Genomic DNA, 19,763 nt, shown 5'->3' with positions numbered 1-19,763 from the left:
CCACGTGTATAACTATGTGAGCAGAGAGTGCAAAGAGGGCAGAGTCAGGCTCTGTTCAGTGGTGCCCAGTGACAGGACAAGAGGCAGTGGGCACAAATTAAAACACAGGAGTTTCCCTCTGAATATTTTGATTTATTTATTTAACTGTGCAGCTGATGAAGCACTGGTACAGGTTGCCCAGAGAGGCTGTGGAGTCTCCCTCCTTGGAGATTTTCAAAAGCCATCTGGACGTGGTCCTGGGCGAACAGCTCTAGGTGTCTCTGCTTGAGCTGGGAGGGTTGGACCAGATAACCTCCAGAGGCTCCTTCCAGCCTCAGCCATTCTGGGATTCTACCCCCACAGATCCTACGTTTTCTTCGTATTTCTATTTATCTTTGGAATTCCTCACATATTTCCATGCTAACATCTGATAAAATGCAGACTTACTAATTCCCTAGTATACTATTCTACATTACCATCATAGGGGATACTTAATGCTTACAAATTTTATAGAATTAGTTCCTTCAGTACCCTTGGCAACATGGACTGCCAGAACTATGTGGCAGGACAATTGCCATCTGCAAAACGGGGCTAGAGTAAGAGACATAATAGCATAAACTCGTTAGGTGCTTCTAATTAGGCAGCCAGTTCAAAGATAAAGCTTTTGGATTAGGAGATTCAGTGTTCAGAAGAAAGTTCCCACTTCTCTTGCAGCTGTGAACACTTAGCATTTTTGTAACTCAGGCTGCATGTTTCCAGTTAACTATTTAGAAAGCAAGGAGGACAATTAATGCAAATTATGAAAAGTTTTAAGTGTCTTGGCCTTCCAGTGTTTGCAAGACAAGATGTTCAGTGATCTTCTTTACTGTAGTGAGTATCTCTGAGGAAGCATGTTTCATGAAAAAAGAATGCAAAACAAAGTTAAAGGGTGACATAATGCATAATTGGCAACTTTGGTTGTGCTATTTCTCAAAGTAGAAGTGTTTGCTTCTCCAACTTCACGATTCCTTTATGTAAATTGTTATATTTCTAAATAAATTTACTTATTTTAAGTGAAACATTTTAAAAGCCAGTATCTTTTTATGTAGAACCAGACTCACTCTTTCCTGGGAGAAAAAAGAAAGGCTGAGACCCACAGATCACGAAAGAACCTTCCCACTGCCTGAAGTCACCGCACCAATAACAGTTAGTTAATAAGAAGAGCCCATTAGAAAGGAACAAGGCACACACACACTTGCTCAGCATCTACCTCACGACAGCACAGCAGTACTGACACATCACTTCAGGTTCTCAAACTGAGTGTTTTTTTGGGGTGGTAGTGAGGATGGTCCCAGTCACAGAGCTTTCTGCTTGGTATCACAGGACTGCTGCAGCCTCTGGAGTAACCTACATTGCCCTGTCGTTTCTCTCAGTCCCTGCTCACATAGCTCCCAGATGATCCTTCTCCCACTTAACTCTTAGACCCCATTTCCTCTTTTGCTTTTATTTCCACATTCCTTTCCACTCAGGCAAATCGAAGTGCCTTGCACACCTTTCATTACAAGCCACTTAGATGTTATCAGTAGGGCACTAAAACCATATTTTGACCACTTTTCTTATAACTTCCTGGTATCAGAACAGATCCTAGTTTGATGGAAGAAATAAAATTAAAACCAACCAACCAACCACAACAAAAAGAAGACACTGAAAAGTCCTTGCATTGCTGGTACAAAGCATGTTCAATCACTCTGCGGACAATGAAAATGGCAATTTCACTAAGTGAACAGGTTTGGAGAGCATTACAAGCAAATAATATGAGCTGACTCTTTTCAATATTTACATGAGAAACTCCACTGAACATACAAAAACTGAGATTTTAAGAAGTTTGTAACTTAACTGACCTCATGCAGAAGACGAGAGGCTGTGTGAAGAACTTCCACAAAAACTTCTTCAACTATTTTTTCCCTGACACAAAATTATATGAAACAATCTTGGAAACAGATGTACTATTCTGAAGAAAGCAACCGGAAATTTTCCCTGAGAGGTATTCCTCATGAAGATCCTTTTTTTTTTTTTTTTTTTTCTCTCCTTTCTTTAAATCATTCTAATCAATTGTCCCAGTTGTTATTATATCTAAAGCTCATATTGTAGAAAGTTTTATATTTGAAATCTTATATTTAGACAGTATAATTATGCCAAGAGTGCAGTTCACCATCAGTATCTTTTTGGCATTTTAATTCACCATGCTAAGATATAATTGTGAAATGAAATGGGCCTGGCTTAATATCTGCACTATCCTCAGGTCTTGTCACAACAGTCCTTTTTGTTCTCCTCTATGCATCATATTTGAGAGAGTTCTCTTATTTATTTTAGATCACTTGTTTATATCGCGAATATTTCTGAAAAGTAGATACATTTTCGTGCTTTTAAATGAAAAGACAAGAGGTAATATACAGGTAAATTTTTGTCCATCTTTGCATGATCAGGTCATCTTTTAAAACTATTTTCTTTTCTTTGAGGAAAAATTTGAATAACAGCAGCTAATTATTTTCATCTGTTATGCCTATGTAAAAAAACAGAGATACCACAATAAGTTTACAGATAGAAAGTGATGAGGATAGAATGAAGCTTTTAAGCATGAAAATGTCAAAACTTCTATCTGAAATATGGAATTTAAAGGGACTATTGTTTTCTCATGTGTCCTTACCGTGCTCAATTAAACAAAATTTTTTATTGTTGTAAGTCTTTTGTAATGAATCTCTCTCCCAAGAGACAGCAGCAAGAGAAGTTGCTTCATTGTATATATGAAATAACAAAAGAAACTGTACAAAATGGCTGTCAAAATAATGTAAGTATGGAGAGTTGAAAATTAGATACCATTATGCATCTCTATCCCTTTTTCCTCCCAAATCCTTGTTTAAATTAAAGCTGTTTTAGATGCTACTGTTGGAACACTACATACATTAACGAAATTAAGATTAGTTCTTTCAGTTCACAGGGCCCTTTCAGATAGTGACCAAATAACTGGCAGAACTGGGTATTACATTACCTATCTTGTCTCTGGGACTCCACCCATTTTCACTAGAGATAAAAAAAAAACCAATGTTTTGTTTGTTACTCCCAGCAGGCACCAACCCACATCTCCAAGACTTCACATGATTTGTCCCCTGTTTGCTACAACTGGCAATTTTGTGCAGGAAGGAAATCTGGGGAGTAAACGTGGATCAGTTCATTCTAAGACTCTGGATGCAATTTACCCTATCAAAACATTCAATGGCTTTCAGCTTCTATCAAGTAACTCTAATTTCCCTCTATGTCTTTTTTTTTTTTTTTTAATTTACAAAAAGTAAATGATAGGTAGTTAAGTAACTCTTTCCAAGGCATTCATTTGGCTGTGATGGCTCAATATGTCTACTAACAGTCATGCGACACTTAAACAATAGATTTTTACTGACTAGTAACATAAGTCACACCACTCCAAAGCAAGCTAGCAATATCAGGCCATTTTCCTCAGCTATTTTATAATCATGACCAAGCAGGCTAGCAAAACTGCTCTACTTCAGTTATATTTGATTTAGTCAGACAGAAAATGAGGCAGCAAGAAATACCATTAGGAGAAATATATTAAAAATATATATATATAGTTCTAGATTAAAAAAAAAAAAAAAGTGTGCTCTAAAAAATAAAATAAAAGTTATATACTGATACAATTGATTTAAATGAGATTTTAAAATCTCCTTTCAGTGGAAACATATTTCCATATTAATATACATTTTAACTGCTAATAAACTGTCCTCTTGAACTGCCACATTTTTTTCAGAGAATATATAAACATACAATGTGTGTCTTCTGAAACTGTTCAATGAAACATCTTTCTCTCTTTACCCGTACACACTGTTTTGAAGATCAGAAGGTATTTCAGTCTCCTGACCCTTTCAAATCTTTCTACTGAGACAGGCATGCTTACCTAGTTCCAATTACCATCAGCTATGACCTGGACACTTCGTATCCCAGGAACTGAACTGAGGTCACCACCTTAATTCAGAGAACCCAGATTCCTCATAGCAAATTTGAACAGACTATCAAAGATAAAAGCCAGTCTCGTGTTCCAAAGGCACTTTGCTATCCATTGCTGAATGAATACATGAATCTGATACTAGACTAGAACAGAGACACCCCTCAGTGTTTTTGTTACTGCTGGTTTTAGAGAGATATAGAAATATATACGCAATGAAGAAGGGGGATCTAAAGACAGAGATGAGCAATGCAGAAGAACATAAATGGTGGGCACGGAGTTTGTTATGCCCTAGGAGTACAAACTAGGATGTGTATAAAACATGCAGAATCCTGTTTGATCTTTCCCTGTACCAGTATGAAAAAAAATAAATGTTTAATCATATCAGCCACTCTGGGTGAACTACTGTTTCTTCCTCTGACTTGGATTTCTATAAGACAATCAAAATACATCTAGGTATGATTCAATCTAGCAGCATGCACTGCCAATATTAGCCTTAAACCTGCAAGCTGCTCTCTTCAAACACAGAATCAGGAATTTATGAATAATTTGTTTAGTGAAGTTGTTTATAACACGCAATTTTCTGAACAAAAATGATTCCAACTGGCTCTACTATGATTCTGGGAACAAATGTGAAAGACAACTTTAACAACATGCTCTCTACAAGAGAATGTAGGCTTGCCATTCATTGCAAAAAAAAAAAAAAAAAAAAAAGAAAAGGATACGAGGTTCCCATCCATGGTCAATCAGCCAAAATAGAGCTTCCAGCCCTCTGATTACCTCCACGGAGGTATTCAAATTGACATGTAGATGTGGTGCTTAGGGATATGGTTTAGCTGCAGACTTGGTAGTGCTAAGTTAACGGTTGGAACTGATGATCTTCAAGGTCTTTTCCAACCTAAATGATTATATGATTCTACAATTAGAAGGTAGGATCCGGGAAATCCTGGGTCCACCAGGTGCAGCCAGAGTTTTCAGAGCACTGAAGGTTCACTTTTAATGGGCTGAAACTATCTTGTCTCTCTATATCCTTCTCTAACTCAAATATTTGCAATCCAGGTACTACACTGAATATGTTCCCACTGCTTGACAAGTGTACAGATGCATCTCCATACAGATACGAATCTGCACAATGCTCCAGCAGTGAGTATGGCCTGCAGTTCTTGCTTGTCTTCTGCTCTGCAGGCAGCCTGAAAATCCCAGAAAACTAGGATTTGGCTAGGAAAATATAAACTTATTGCTTCACATGCATATGCTCTAATGGATGCAAGCAGAGGTTTAAGTACATTTCTGCCTAGCTTGACCCTTCACCCCTTTTTCTTCCAGACCCCTCACAGCTGCCTCCCCTCCCCTTACTGGAGAGCTATAGCCCCTTTTCCTAGACCAGAAAAGTGTTAATGATGATTGCCCATGATGGGCAGATTTGCTTCCATATGGCATCCCTATGTCCGTGCAAAAGACCTGTGCATCTGTAGCAGATATAGATGTAAAGAGGGTACACTACTTCCATGTCCTTTCAGTCAGCTGTGACCTAACTTCTTCTGAATTTAAATGCTAGGATTTACTTTATACTAGAATCTGTATGAATTATTAAAATAACAGGCCCAGACTTAGGACATACAACTTGGCTCCTTAAAAGTACTAACCAGACTGCAGGTATCTTAATGTTTCAAGGGCACCATCACCTCTAATTCCAGAAGTATCTGTACATACTTCAACTGGCCTGACAACACATTATGAGGAGCAGATGGTCTTCAAAGTCACTCAGTTTGGGCTTCCAGAAATGGAGCATCTAGACTCCTGTCCTGGAATCCTGCCCACAGTTCACATTGTTGCATCAAGAATATTCTCTCCCTCATATACATTCAGGCCAATAGTAGACTCCAAACTTGGATGTTAATGTTCTGTAAAACTTCAAATAAATGAAAATGTCCTAAAAAAGATTATAGAGTATTAAAAGAGCTGCAAACAAGTCTCATGAGAAAACAACTGGTGCAATACAGAGCACTGTAAGCTGAGATGCGTAGCGTATGAGCTGGTCTGCCTACAGAGCAACCCGGTATGTGGTATGTTAAATTATTTTAAAATAAAAAACTTTCCAGACTAGCAAGAAAAAAACACTACTCTATCTCTTTAACTTCTGTTTTTAGAGAATACACTTGCCAAGTATTAAATGAGTAGTGAAATGATCACTGGAATGTGGGTTGCTTTAAACATATCAGGTGATTTTCAAGAAAAATGTAACAGTAACAATATTGAACTAAAAATTCCTTAAATTTTTGATATTTTTTAAAGCAAACAAAAAGCATGAATTACATCATGACATATGAAAACCACATGCCTGTTTTAAATTTTTATTTCTTAGTTTACTGCTATGTTTAAAATAATATCCTGCTAATAAAATCTGAATTGCGAATATGTAGTCAAGTCCATATGGTTTTCTTACAACTTTGCAAACTAAAAGGTAAAAATATTTCCTTTTTCCTCATCTGGTTACTGCTATAAATCTACTGTGAGCAGTCTGAAGAATTCTACCTGTTAATCAAAATTCCTTCTTGTTTGCCAAAATATGTGCTTAAGATACAATACACGCACGTATAGATCATATGATTTGAAGAGCTGTGACACGACACCTCATGTGCAACAAAAGGTAAATGACCAGTTTGTCTCTGATGAATTTTGTGGGCCAGACAAAGGCGCTTTCTGAAAAACCCTTGGTCCTTGCAGAGGAAGGCTAAAATATAGGTCAGCCTTAGATCTGCAGAGCTTGAATTGTTTCCCTCTCCAGTGAAAGACTAATTTTCTACTTGGAGTGAGGAAGACTTTCAGCTGCTCTTGATTTCCTTGTTCTGTTAACTTTACTAGTGTTCTGGTAAGTTCACACCAACTGAAGGTAACTTTGTAATGTATCTAATACACGATATCTACCTAATGCCTGAAAAATAGACTTTGTATTTCAAAAACCAGGTGCTTATCACCTAGTCTCACAGAAAGGATTAGGGTTTATCCCAGTCTGCGAAATTTACAAGCATTTTTATTCTGCAATATTACTCTAAAATCACCAGTTCAAGTTAGAATATTAGAACCAACTTGAAGCCTAATGCAGCAGCTTGTTTCTCTGATTTAAACTGGAATAAAGCTTGCATATTTTGAAATAAAAAAATACACCTGTATATCCAAAAATATATATTTTGGAATTATTATTTCAAAACAGCAATTTAAATTCCAAGTGTGGGCCTCTGCTCTTCTGGATGTATTAGCACCTGGTAATAGTTTAGAACACATTAATGGTTCTATCTTGTATAATATTAGTATAGAGGAATAATTATTTTACTAGGTAATGATAGTGACAGTGTTTTGTTACAAGGAAAACAGGTTCTGGCTGAGTGTGAGAATACTTCTGAGGAAGCAACGCTTACAGCCAAGACGAAATAAAGAACTGTAGCAGTGTTCAAAAAACTTATTCCAATAATCTTGATGGAGTCTTAGGAATGAAATAAATAACCAAATTTGCAATAACTCTTTTAGTCTGTTAGTTAAGGCAGTACCTCTTTTAGTACCATGCTGCTACAGTTATCTTTTGTGTATGTACAGATTTCTTAGCTGATGGATAGCAAAGAAAGCAAAATATACATGATGGCATACAAAGGAGAGAGAAAAGTCAGGGTCACAGTAGAATAACTGTGATAATATTCATTAACTTTACATACTGGGTCACAAGATTGTTATGTAAAAACAATCCTTAACAATTTCCCCAAAGTTGTTTTTATACTGGAGAAGTCACTATCTGTAAAGCTTTCAGCAGATGACATTATTTATTTATTTAGACATAACTCTGAAGTAAGATTAGTTTTCAAGCCTTTTAAGTGCACAAAACCTATCTTCCATGAGGAATAACAATTCCTGACCCTTGCTCGATAAGATTTTTGCAGAACATCAGGCTGATGCAACCTTTCATTGCCCCTTCTTTTAGAAATGATGCACTGAAAACTCCAGTACAAATCGCAACATTGACTGATTTACCTCAGAGAAATCACTGCTATCCAAGGTGGCTTTTGAAGGCTGCAGTTGCCGATAAAAGAAAGCTGACTGGTTCTTTGTTTCAGGGGATGGAATCTTTACCCCTTATTACACATTTTATTCCTTATGACAAATACACAGAGCTTTCAAAGTAAATAGCAACCACTGCAATTTTAGTGATTTTAATAGTTATCTATTCATGATAATCATTCTATTTATCTCACATTATAGTTAATCACTGGGTATACAAAAGTCAGTTGTTTTTTCTGCTTGACATACTCAGTGTTGAAGAATTACAAGGAGATGTAGAATTCTTATGGGAGATACTATCTCCCGCAAATAATATTGCTGGTCTTCTGTAAATGTGTGGATTGCAATACCCCAGTGACAATAATATGGTCATATCTGAAAGATTTTCCTCTAAATAAGATAACTGCTCTGCTCATTTCTTCGGGAACATGAACAAGCTAGGGCTTTTTGGGGAACTGTTTCTAAGAATTATTATGTGCCAAATTATTTTTTCCCCAGCTGATTCCTGAAAACAGTGAGACTATTTGAGCAGGATGGTCAAAACTATTCAACTGCTGGGAGCGCTCTGAGGGAGATACCCCCCATGAACACTGCCAATCCAAATAAGTAACATGGACAATTCATAAACAACGAAAACATCACAGCATAATGGAAGGTGCTGAGCAATCCACACTACAGGCATGGAGACAGGCTCTGCATAAGATACGCTCTGCTGTCACAGTAGTAGCAAAGGATGCACAGAACTGCACTTAGAACATCAGAAATAAAATAATAATTTAAAAAATAATAGTATCAAATTTAGTCTCCAAACGTAAAACAATATTTTCAAGGACCCTAGATAACAGTGTCTGTGGGAGCAGAAACCTACTGGAAGTGGGGGAGAGAAGCTGTGAGCTGGTGGAATAGGACTGTCCTGGACCAGAGGGTATGTCTGTCAGGGGCAACACCACATAGCTGAGGAGTGTGGAAGCATCAAGTAGAATATCCACCACAACTAAGAAAGTGCTGGAGGAAGAGATTTACAAGGAAATATGAATTAGCTAAATATGTACAGCGTATCTGAGAGACAATTAAGGGGACATAATAAACTACAAATAAAAGCAGTAACAACTTGCGTTAGAGGCGGGTACATGAAGATAAAACAAGGAATAATGAGACAAAAAGCAAAAAGCAAAAACAAAAAGACAATCTAGAGGAAATTATCTTGACATTGAGATATTAGCTTGTGGAACACTCTGCTCAACAGAAGGAATGAGTTGCATTGTCTGAAACCTTTGCAATAAACCTAAACAAAAAGATTAGAAAAGATTAGATAGTAAGCACTCTGCTATTGACATAAAAAGAGAACAGATGAGCAAGTATACCTTCAGTCTTTTGGCTTTTTTAAGGCTGTTATTTATATACAAGCATGCTTCATTTCTCAAAAAAAATATGTGAAGTCAGTATTAAAGGCTACACATGCCCTTGATCTGTGGAATAAACTCTAGTTATTATTGATGGATGTTCAGAATATAGCCTTGGTGCAGTTATACAGCCATAAGTATGATAAATGTGAATAGATAAAATAATCAAAAAGAAGAACCCCACTGTCCCAAGGCATTTCTCCCACTAAGGTTTTCCTCTGTTTACCCACTGCTAGAGCATAGAAATAGTTGGCAACATATAACAAGGATGTGAATATTAAAAAAACAGCAGTGCAGTGAATATGTTTGAGATTTTTTTTAATAACCAGTGAAATTTATGCCTCCAAGTAAGGTACCTACAATCCGTCCACATGCATGAAACCAAGCATCCTTGAAATCCAGCATGACAAGCCAGGAAAAACCTAGTCAAGCCATGAGTAAGTGAGAGGTGAAAGAAAGATTAAGTCTTCATTATCCAAACAATCTGAGTCCCTAATGATGGATGGTGAGAAGGTGTCATATTTTACGTAGATCACAGCTGTAAATCTTTTCCTTTCTTACAGAATAGAGCTAGAATTGCTGGCAAGCTTTTACCAGGAAGAAAGCATAGATGGTAATCCATTTGGTGCAATGAATATTTAATTATTGCAAGCAAAGTGATACAACTACAAAAGATATGACTGAAAAACCCCATGAGGAATAATTTTATCTCCTTTGAGTAAGTCATTCCAGTGGAAGATGAGAATTCACATTCCTCTGGGCAGAAAAATAAATTTTCATTTGAGAAGGATTTGAGACATTTAACTACTGTTCTACCCAGTAAAACAGGAAGAGCACCACTTCTTTTTTTAAAGCTCTTAAAATCTAGTCTATTAGTCCCCACTGCTCAAACAGGGAGAGGAATGACTAGCCTGCAGCTGTGAATGGGGTTTATGACTTGAGGCAGCAGTTCCACCCTGTGAGAACAGAAAAAAATTTTTGCCCTACAGTCAGAGTAGACTGGAACACCTTGAGAATTATGCTGACAGAAGCACAGGTACAATGGACCTTGCGAGGCCTCCACACAGTTAACTAGGTTGTCTCAGAGCTCACACCTTACTGATAAGGTAATGCACTGAATATGGTTCCAGCCTCCAAACATTCCAAGTGGAGTTGCAGGCTTTGTGTAAATACAGGGCACCTATGTTTTTTGAGCACTTCGTGTTTATCATTACCATTATGAGTACACAGCCCCTAAGTAGACACAGGATACCAGCCTGATCTCCCTTCCTGAAATAAGCATATATGCTTAAGAAAACATGTACAATATCTTGTACATCCAAAATGGCATAGTCATGTTATATTCAAGAAGAGAAAAAAGAACAAGAATATGTCATTAGATTTTTTTTCCTTCTCCAGATATGCATACATGCACACACTCATGTTCCTCCCCTTTCCAATATATAAGCCTTTCACTTAATGACAAGGAAGAAACAAAAACATCCTGTTTAACTGGCTAAACCAAGGAAAGATGAAACTTGGTCCTATGAGGTAGAGACTTGCCTATTACTTTTCCTTAAAGTGAGCTTTGCAGGACTTCCAACAGGGCTTTGGATGCTCTATCACTATTATTTTACTAGAAAACACATAAAATATCCTTTACAGGACATCATAAACAGAAAGGCTTGTAAAGAATTGTAGTAAGGAGAATATCTCCCTGGTCTTCTCCAGCTTTCCATGACAGAGTTTTTCCTTCAGTCTTGCTTTCAAACCAGTAGTCTTTCAGTGGCCTCCTGCTTGGCACCAATCCCTACATTGTGCTGGGTCCCTAAGAAAATTCCTTCTGCTGCCTCTGAGCTGCAGCTCTGCATCTGCATCCTGCGGTCACCTCCGTTCTGTGACCACATGCATGTTCCCTCCGAAAGCCAGAAACTTCTCCATCTGCAAAAAGTCATTACCTTTCATGGAAGGTATAATCCCTATCTGCTACACAAATACACAATACAAATATAGAATGGTTTGGGTTGGAAGAGACCCTAAAGATCATCTAATTCCAATCCACCGCCATGAGCCGGGACACCTCCCACCAGAGTTGGTTGCTCAAAGCCCCATCCAGCCTGGTTTTAAACACTCCCAAGGATGGGGCATCCACAGCTTCTCTGGGCAACCTGTTCCAGTGCCTCACAATTCTCAAAATCTCCTGAGTACAGCAGCCAAGGAAGGCAACTGTCAGACTTTTCATCTCCTTTAATAACCCAGCTTTTCAAAGGAACATGTAATAAACAATCTGAAAGAAAATCAAGCTAAAAAACAACCAAATACATCTGTCACAGTTTTCAAAAAGCTCATCACACTCACTCAGAGTCTCACTGCCATAGAACAGAACAATTGTACTGAATTACTGGAACCACACTTACACCAAAGGAAGACACAACTTATCAGATGAAATTAATAGTCACTAATGTGTTGCAAACCAGACACAATTTTACGTAATACATAGAAAATGTTTCATGCTGAGCTTTAAACTTCTTAATTGCCATAATACAGTCTAAAACCAAGTGGTAATTTCTAAAAGTTAATTTTTTTGTTTGATCAAACAGATGTCCCCAGAGACTGTTCTGATACTGTTCTGGCGTACCTAAAAATTCGTAGCTCAGAGAGGTACCTGTGCTTCTGTAAGCACAATTCATTTGGATTCCTACTTACAGTCACTTTTCCTTCCAATTTTTCCTGCAAGTCCCACAAGCATTTCTCTCAGACAGTTTATTAAGACAGGAATATAATAATATAAGGAATATAAGGAATATAATAATAACAATAATAATAATAATAGTGATAATGATAATAGTATTAACAATAATAATGTGTATGAAACAAGTGATGCACAATGCAATTGCTCACCACCCGCTGACCGATGCCCAGCCTATCCCCGAGCAGCCGGCCCCCCACCCCGGCCAGCCACCCCTATATATTGTTTAGCATGACGTCAGATGGTATGGAATACCCCTTTGGCCAGTTTGGGTCAGCTGTCCTGGGTCTGTCCCCTCCCAGCTCCTGCTGCACCCCCAGCCTGCTCGCTGGCAGGACAGAGCGAGAAGCTGAAAAGTCCTTGGCTTGGTGTAAACACTGCTCTGCAACAATTAAAACATCAGCATGTTATCAGCGCTCTTCTCATCCTAATCCAAAACATAGCACCCTACCAGCTACTATGAGCTACTTAACTCTGTCCTAACTGGAACCAGGACACTCTCCAATCAAATGAAGCTAGTTGTTACCTGAATGTTTTGTAAAACAGACATCTCTTCAGGGGGACTTTAATCACATGTTCCTGAAGACCAACGAACAGGACACTTTGGCTATGCAGGATCTGAAGACTCCTGATGGGCTCTCGCTGACTCTTTGGTAGGAGTTCAATTTCCTCAAGCAGGCAGCTGCTTGAAGTCTGGTTCATTGGGGCAAGTACTTTCTTAATAGTGCCGTAGTCTGCAAAGGCAAGAGGAAAAATGAATTAGTAAAAATCATATTAGCAATTCTGCCTACTTGGTGTCATTTGATGCATAAGTCTTCATCCCATGCAGGATGTATTCTACGAAGCCTCAAAATGGGGGGATTTCACTGGAGTTTCCAATATTGCTTACAGTACAATGAAAAAAACTTGTAAACAACCATCGTGTTCTCTGTGTAGTATAAAACAGTAAAAAAAAAAAAAATTGATTTCATTAGTGCAGGACAGACTTCACAGTACTAGTCCCTCAAAAACCCCCTTCAAAATTTAAAGCAGCTTACAAAGCAATAAAGTCTACCATCACCCCGTCTGTTTGAATATATTAAAAGCTATGGGTTTTAGATATGTATTGCATTCATTTAATAAAGCACATATGTATGCATAAACACCTAGATGTGTCCTAACTGAGTGTAGGTGAAGATGGCAATAAAATAAGGCTGCTTCCCTTCTTTGGGTTATCTGGATTTTGACTTCAGAGAAATCACATCTTTTAACATTTGCTCTTCACTTCTACTCTTATTGTGATTTCTAAGCAAAGACAGGTATCTCAAACAAGTGTGAGATCACTGACAAGATTTCTGATTCATTCATGCAGAGTTTTTAAATAATTTAAAAATATCAAAGAACACTTGTTCTGAACACAAAGGACCACATTCTCACACTGATAAATATTTTAGCTAGCTCTTTGACCAAAGCAGCATTATGCAATTTTCTGTGTGCCAGCAATAGCAAATATTAAAGGTCCAACACTGCACACACATACTGAGGTCAACTACTACTCAAGTAAAATCCTGAAAGTCTGAAAATACCATCTGTGAGTAGGTAACACAAGACAAATATTCAGGATGCTCTGTCCTGCACCCCAGTGGAAGTGTTTTTCTCCACGACCTGCAGAGGGGCAAAGGTGTGGCAGGGAGCTGGCGACGCAGGCCTCAGGCCCTGCCTTGGCTGCAGAGGGTCATGGCAGAGGTAGCCATGGCCTGGTGGGCAGGGGCCTGCTGCCTTCCCGGTGCTGGCTTCGCTCCAGGAGCGCATATGGCAGGGTCTGGCAACCCCATGCAGTCCCTGGGGGAAAGACAGTCCCGCTGGGGCACGGGGCAGAGGATAGTCTGCGGCTACCAGGGCATGGGGAGGAACAGCTAGTAAGCAGACTTGAGAAAATACAAAATGTTAGCCGCAAGCAAACTCAGAAACTGAAGAGGAGGTGGAGAAGGCGGAAAACCCAAGGTGGCAATTACTGTTCAGATCTACTCCCCTTTCCTGAAGAAGACTGAAGAGTCAATCCTAAGACCCACAAAAGAACTGAAAGGGGGGAGCATAATGCAAAATAGCAGGAAGAGTTAGGAGGAAGTTTATGTATAAAACGTTAACCACATTGTTAACAAATTTTTTAATAACGAGCTAATGTGAACTTAATTTTATTAGAAAGTCCAAACTAATTAGACTCACTATGAATGCTTTGCTCACTATATAAAGTGCATTCTTCTCTCTCCGTAGCAAGATTCTGAGTGTGAGATCATGACTGCATGTTAAAGTCTTCTGACTAAACCCTCGGTTCTGACTAACTTCTCGATTCTGAGTAAAATCACTTCATACAACTATTTAATTTTTTCTTCCATGTTAGTATAAACAAGATTGTCAAGATTTATTGTATGTAAGAGTATTCATTAAAAAAAAAATAATCTCCCATTAAATGACAATTTTAATTAAAATTTAACATTTTGGACAAAAAAAAATTCTAATTTTGACTATCACAGGTTTTTTTCAGCCACCTAAAATAGAGACATTAAAAAAAATAATTAAATCTTTGCCAAGAATCAGTTTTGCCTCACAATTAAGTAATTACTAGCTGGATTAAACAACATAACGAGCATGTGCTTATGCTAGTGCTTGTTGGGTGCAGACTCTCGACTATAATTACAAGTTTCATGGTCAAAATGTGGTCTGAGAACTATCATGAAATAAAATAAAATTAATGTCTGCATTAGTCACTGAGTGAAAAACAGATGAGTTTGGGGGGAATAGAAATTGGAAAAAAAAAGTGTAGTGAAAGGAAGAAAAGAAGAACAAGTGAAATCATTTTACACAGGTAAATAAGCTGGTATCATTTTGTAGATGTTAGTACAATTCTATACCATTTGTCTAACTGGCATTCAACACATTCAGTGTGACTGGTGATATACTGTGCTTGGCATGCCATCTTTTTTCTGTATTGAGGCAAAAAATCAACTATGCATTCAATGTTTGCTTCTCGTACAGACTAACACTCCCTCCTGCCGCTGTGCCAGGCCTGGTATCTACAGACTGAGTCACATGCTGACACTTCCCCAATGACAAAAGAGGGAAAAACAAGCAAACAAACAAACAAACAGGATTGGAGGCCTCCTCCCATGCACATTTAATTTAGGAAACAAGAGAATATGGACAAGAGAATATGTCTTGCGCTTTTCTCCTCGTCAAATTTGTTTGTTGTAGAAGTCAGAACTGCATTTATTATATTTTTATTAGTATTTTTTAAGTTTGGATCTATGGCCTGGAGAATATGGTTACAGCAGTATATTTCTCTACAAGAAAATAAAATATTCTCATTTTGAGAATTGCAGTACTAATGCCTTCCCTACCACAGCTGTCATTGCTCTCGTCCTTTTTCCTTTTTATCTTGGCATACAGTCTCCATTCCTCCCATTTGCTTCTGCTTTTTTCCAGCATCTCCCAAATGATTCCTTTTCCATTTATCTTCTGGTAGGATCAGCACTCATACAGAAATGTCAAAAGTCATAAATGACTGGGCTTTAAGTGAAGAAGCAGTGTCAGAGATCCTACAGATTATCCCAAAGAAACGCTCTACTTCAACAGCAATGTGGTCATATGCCTGTTCAGTCAAAGAGAGCAAAATCTTATCTGAGATCTACCACTGCCTCAGCAGGCTATTCGACTTCTAATCGTCCATAACTTATCTCTTTTGCTTTAAATTCCTCCTGACTATGTTTCTGATTTTGCATGGACCATCTAGAAACCCAAACAAGGGTAATGATCTGTTTATATTCCGCAACTTTTAGACAGATACGGATTCCCTGGATTGGCAGCTATGTTCATTAGAGTATGGTATCTAGCAAGGGGATGTAGCTATCAACCTGTTCAAACTACACTAACATGTAAATAATTGCTATGCCAGGCTTTCTTACAGCAGAAATCATACCCGTTACACCTTTACTTTCAAAAGCCAGGTACTTTGCTCAAGGTTCCAATTCTACTACAGTGTGCAATATTATATATCACAAAGATCACAGGTTTCCTAAAGAACCTGCAACAGCTCCATCCTCAGAAGTGTTGACTGTTCAGCCATTTTCATATCACAGTTGAAACAAAAAATAATAGTAGGGAAACAAAAAGTAGAGGTAGGGAAAGAAATCATAGTTGAACGCAGCTCTGGGACATGGAGCTTTTCAGACCTGTCAAAATCTTTCAAGTGAATGTATTCTTTATAATCACGCTAACTGTCCACTTCTGCCCAGAAGTAACTGCGAAGAACAGTAAACACAAACCTGCCTAACGGATGAAACTTTTTTTCCCCACAGACACAGTGAAAGTCCCAGTTTCATCACAAATGTCAAAGCTGAGTCCAACTCCTATTGAAGAATCCTGACAAATCCTAATGAATGGCATCTTCAGATCCTGAGAGTACGCAAGACATGCTGGAATAAATCCAGACACTGTCAGCCATGGTTTAAGGACTAACAAGTATACACAGGAGTAGCAAAAGATACTGATATTGGTCACAACAAGTAAATAATGTGCTGTGTTAACTTGTACTGAAAGACTTTTAAAGAGACCTACAAACCCAGCAATGGCATGTTAGAAATCTACTAACTATGAAAGAAGCTGAAGAGGAAAGAAAAAATCTAGTTGAAATATTAATATGTAATGCACAGGAGACTATGAAGAACTGAATGGAAAACATGAGATGAGATTGTAGAGAACAAGCTTGAAGGCTACAGAGTCCATAATGAACAAAATGGTAATGGTTCAAAATCAAAGAAGTATGATCTCTAAAACTAAATAGCAAAGTTTAAGATACGAATAGCATAAAGCACAGCCAGCAATGGAGAACATTGCAGAGTGCGCTTGAAATTATCAGTGGTGACACCTTCAAAGAACAATAGAAAATGAACACACAAACAAATGGCAGATGCAACAAATTAAAAAAACTCTAATTTCTTGAGTTTCCTAGCAGCAATAAAGACACTAAAAGAAGCTGTAGCAACTTCTTGCTGGATAAGAATCAATACTTATATAGGCAATTATAATTATAAAAGATCGCTGCATTCAAGTAAAAACATTTTTTCCAAAATGTCCAAAGTGAGACAGAATCGAAGTATATACGTTCACCTCTTTAAAAGAAGGAAAAAATAAATCTATTCTTTACTTTTCAGGGGGGAAACAGTCTTAATTCTTGCCATAGCTGACACTGAAACAAAACCTAATTTAATCTTCATTTTAATATGGCTCTGCATAGGACCTTGGACAGGGGATTTATCTCTTGAAAGCAACCTAAAACAGCAGTAGAAGACAGAATCTAAGTCAACATCTTTCAGAAGAGAAGCCTATGGTACTGGCTTTTAGTAATGTTGCCAAAAAAAAAAAAAAAAGTCATTGGTGCCTTCTAAATTGTATCAGTTGCCAACAAAACCAACTTGTAAACTACTCTCAAGTATATCCTCATGCCAGCTGTATCCCTAATATTAGTGACTTAACAAGTATTCCTTTACTTTCTGAGGACCACAAGGTGCCTTGACAGATCTGAAATTCCACTGCTTACATATACGAAGAAAAAATTAAGCAGTAAAATTGACTGCAAATTATAAACTAAGAACAACCGATATAAATAAGAGACTATTTTCCTACACAATATTGTTTAGAAAAGTAAAATGTCTTAAGTCTATCCAGCAATAACTTAAGAGATGAAAAAAATGTGGCCAATATAGAGGAAAGGTGCAGACAACACAAGAGAGAAAGTGGAAGCTAAACATTTGTAACCGAACTTGAATGATGTATCATCTCTGCAATAAATATACTATTCTATCTTGATATATTGTGAAAACAGCCTGCTTTATACCCTTAAAAAACTGTCAACATAGTAATCAGGGTTTTTTTTTGTTTTAAGCTAAAGTTTAAAATTAACAGATGCATATTTGGGAGAATACATTTTGAAGTGTAGTTGAAATGGATACAAATTACATATGTTTTCAAGGACTGTAATTCGAATGTACTTCAGAAAATGGTATTTTTCAACTATTTTGATTTTTTTTCATTATACAGTGCTTTTGCAAACTATTTTTCTATTCAAATCATTTTTTCCAGTGAGAAAATAAAAATATTCAGACTTTACTAAGACTGTTGAAATGCAAGAAAAAATCTGTGAATGTTAAATTTCTTTTAAATATTATCCATGTGTGTATATAAACAGTATTTACATTCATCATATAATTGTATTATTTAAACACCATAAAAATATATAAAAGAAAATAGGGTATTAATAGGGTTGTCTTTAAAGCAGAGGTCTTTTAGAAGAATAAATTGATATAACAAAAAGTAATGTACAGAGTACATAACTACAAAATCAAAGAAAGTGCAAGATGATCAATAAACATCCTTCAGAAAAAAATAAAATTTAATCACTGGTATTTACTTTCTTCTACTGCAGGAACTGAAAGAAAGCAAAGCAAAACATGCATTTGGTTAATGGCAGAAATTTATTGCAATGACAGAAAGTATTAGGTTGCATAATGGCTTATGTGCTCAACATAGAAAAAAGACACAGGAACAACTAATGCAGCCACTGGTTGTGCTTAGAAAGTGAAAGCCCAGGCCTTATGATTTAGCAATCTGTGTAAAATAAAATAAAATAAAATAAAATAGATGCATATGGTACACAGAATATGAGAGCATTCAAAACCCGCTCTTCTTTGCCCTTCCTTAAAATAACTTTAAAATTAGTTAAATCATCATTAGAATATGGATAATTAAAATCTTTGCTGTAATCAGTTTTCCCATGTGAGGGTGGGGTACAATTTGTTTTAAAGCAAGGGGAGAAGGCTTAGAAGATAAGAGAAAATACTCATCCTCTGTTACTTAATGTATCTTTTACCTCCAGTTTTCTGAAATATACTTGAATTACAGGAATGGATTTTATCACACTATAGCCCAAAGGATAAGTGAAAGACTGAGCTTCAACCCTTCTGCTTTAGAAATTAAAAATATTATTAGAAAATGTAGTACCTCTACAGATTGATACAAAAAGAATATAGTTTGATTTTAAAATTCCCACCTTAATTCACTGAGTAGTACTATATTGTCATATTTTTAAATGTATACTCTTTACTTTCCATCCTATCTTCAAAAAAAAAAATGCACTTCAAAAAAATTAATGTGGAATTCTGATGCTTTATCAAGACACAAATTTCATTTTTTTAGCAAGAGAAGCTTCTTAGTGCCCTATTCTAAGAGAAGTTCAGTTGTAGCTCCATAAGAAACAAGAGTTTCTTATGACTGTATGTCAAAATTTAACGTGAATTTATTTTATGAAGGGAAGATTTATGTACTATCCTTTCTACACAGGATACTGAATTGCTGCCTCAACGACTCTTTTGATGAAGAGGCACTGATCTAGATATTAGCTATTCCAAAATCAAGAGCTTTCCTCAAACAAAGCCATGTGTTTGGTGGGACATAAAGAAAATGCAAATTAACAAAGAACACTGCTCAAAAATAAAATGAAGACAAGATAACGTAGCCCTAATGCATTTTCTGGATTGTTTGACTATTGAAGATTAAACACCACCACCACCCCAAA

At 37.1% G+C, this 19,763-nt stretch overlaps 1 protein-coding gene across 6 annotated transcripts in view; it reads right to left on the bottom strand.

The window, feature by feature from the left end:
- Positions 1–19,763, bottom strand: part of SEMA5A (semaphorin 5A) — a 336,661-nt gene that overhangs the window by 87,901 nt on the left and 228,997 nt on the right. For all 6 annotated transcript variants that reach the window (XM_048076435.2, XM_013182023.3, XM_013182027.3 and 3 more), the window contains exon 12: positions 12,681–12,888. In XM_048076435.2, the coding sequence (XP_047932392.1) occupies positions 12,681–12,888 (208 nt within the window). The remainder of the gene's footprint in view (positions 1–12,680; positions 12,889–19,763) is intronic.

Source organism: Anser cygnoides, chromosome 2 (genome assembly GCF_040182565.1).
Source record: "Anser cygnoides isolate HZ-2024a breed goose chromosome 2, Taihu_goose_T2T_genome, whole genome shotgun sequence".
NCBI classification, from domain to species: Eukaryota; Metazoa; Chordata; class Aves; order Anseriformes; family Anatidae; genus Anser; species Anser cygnoides.
Note: the sequence above shows the minus strand (reverse complement) of the source record. Positions and strands in the feature narration are given on the sequence as shown.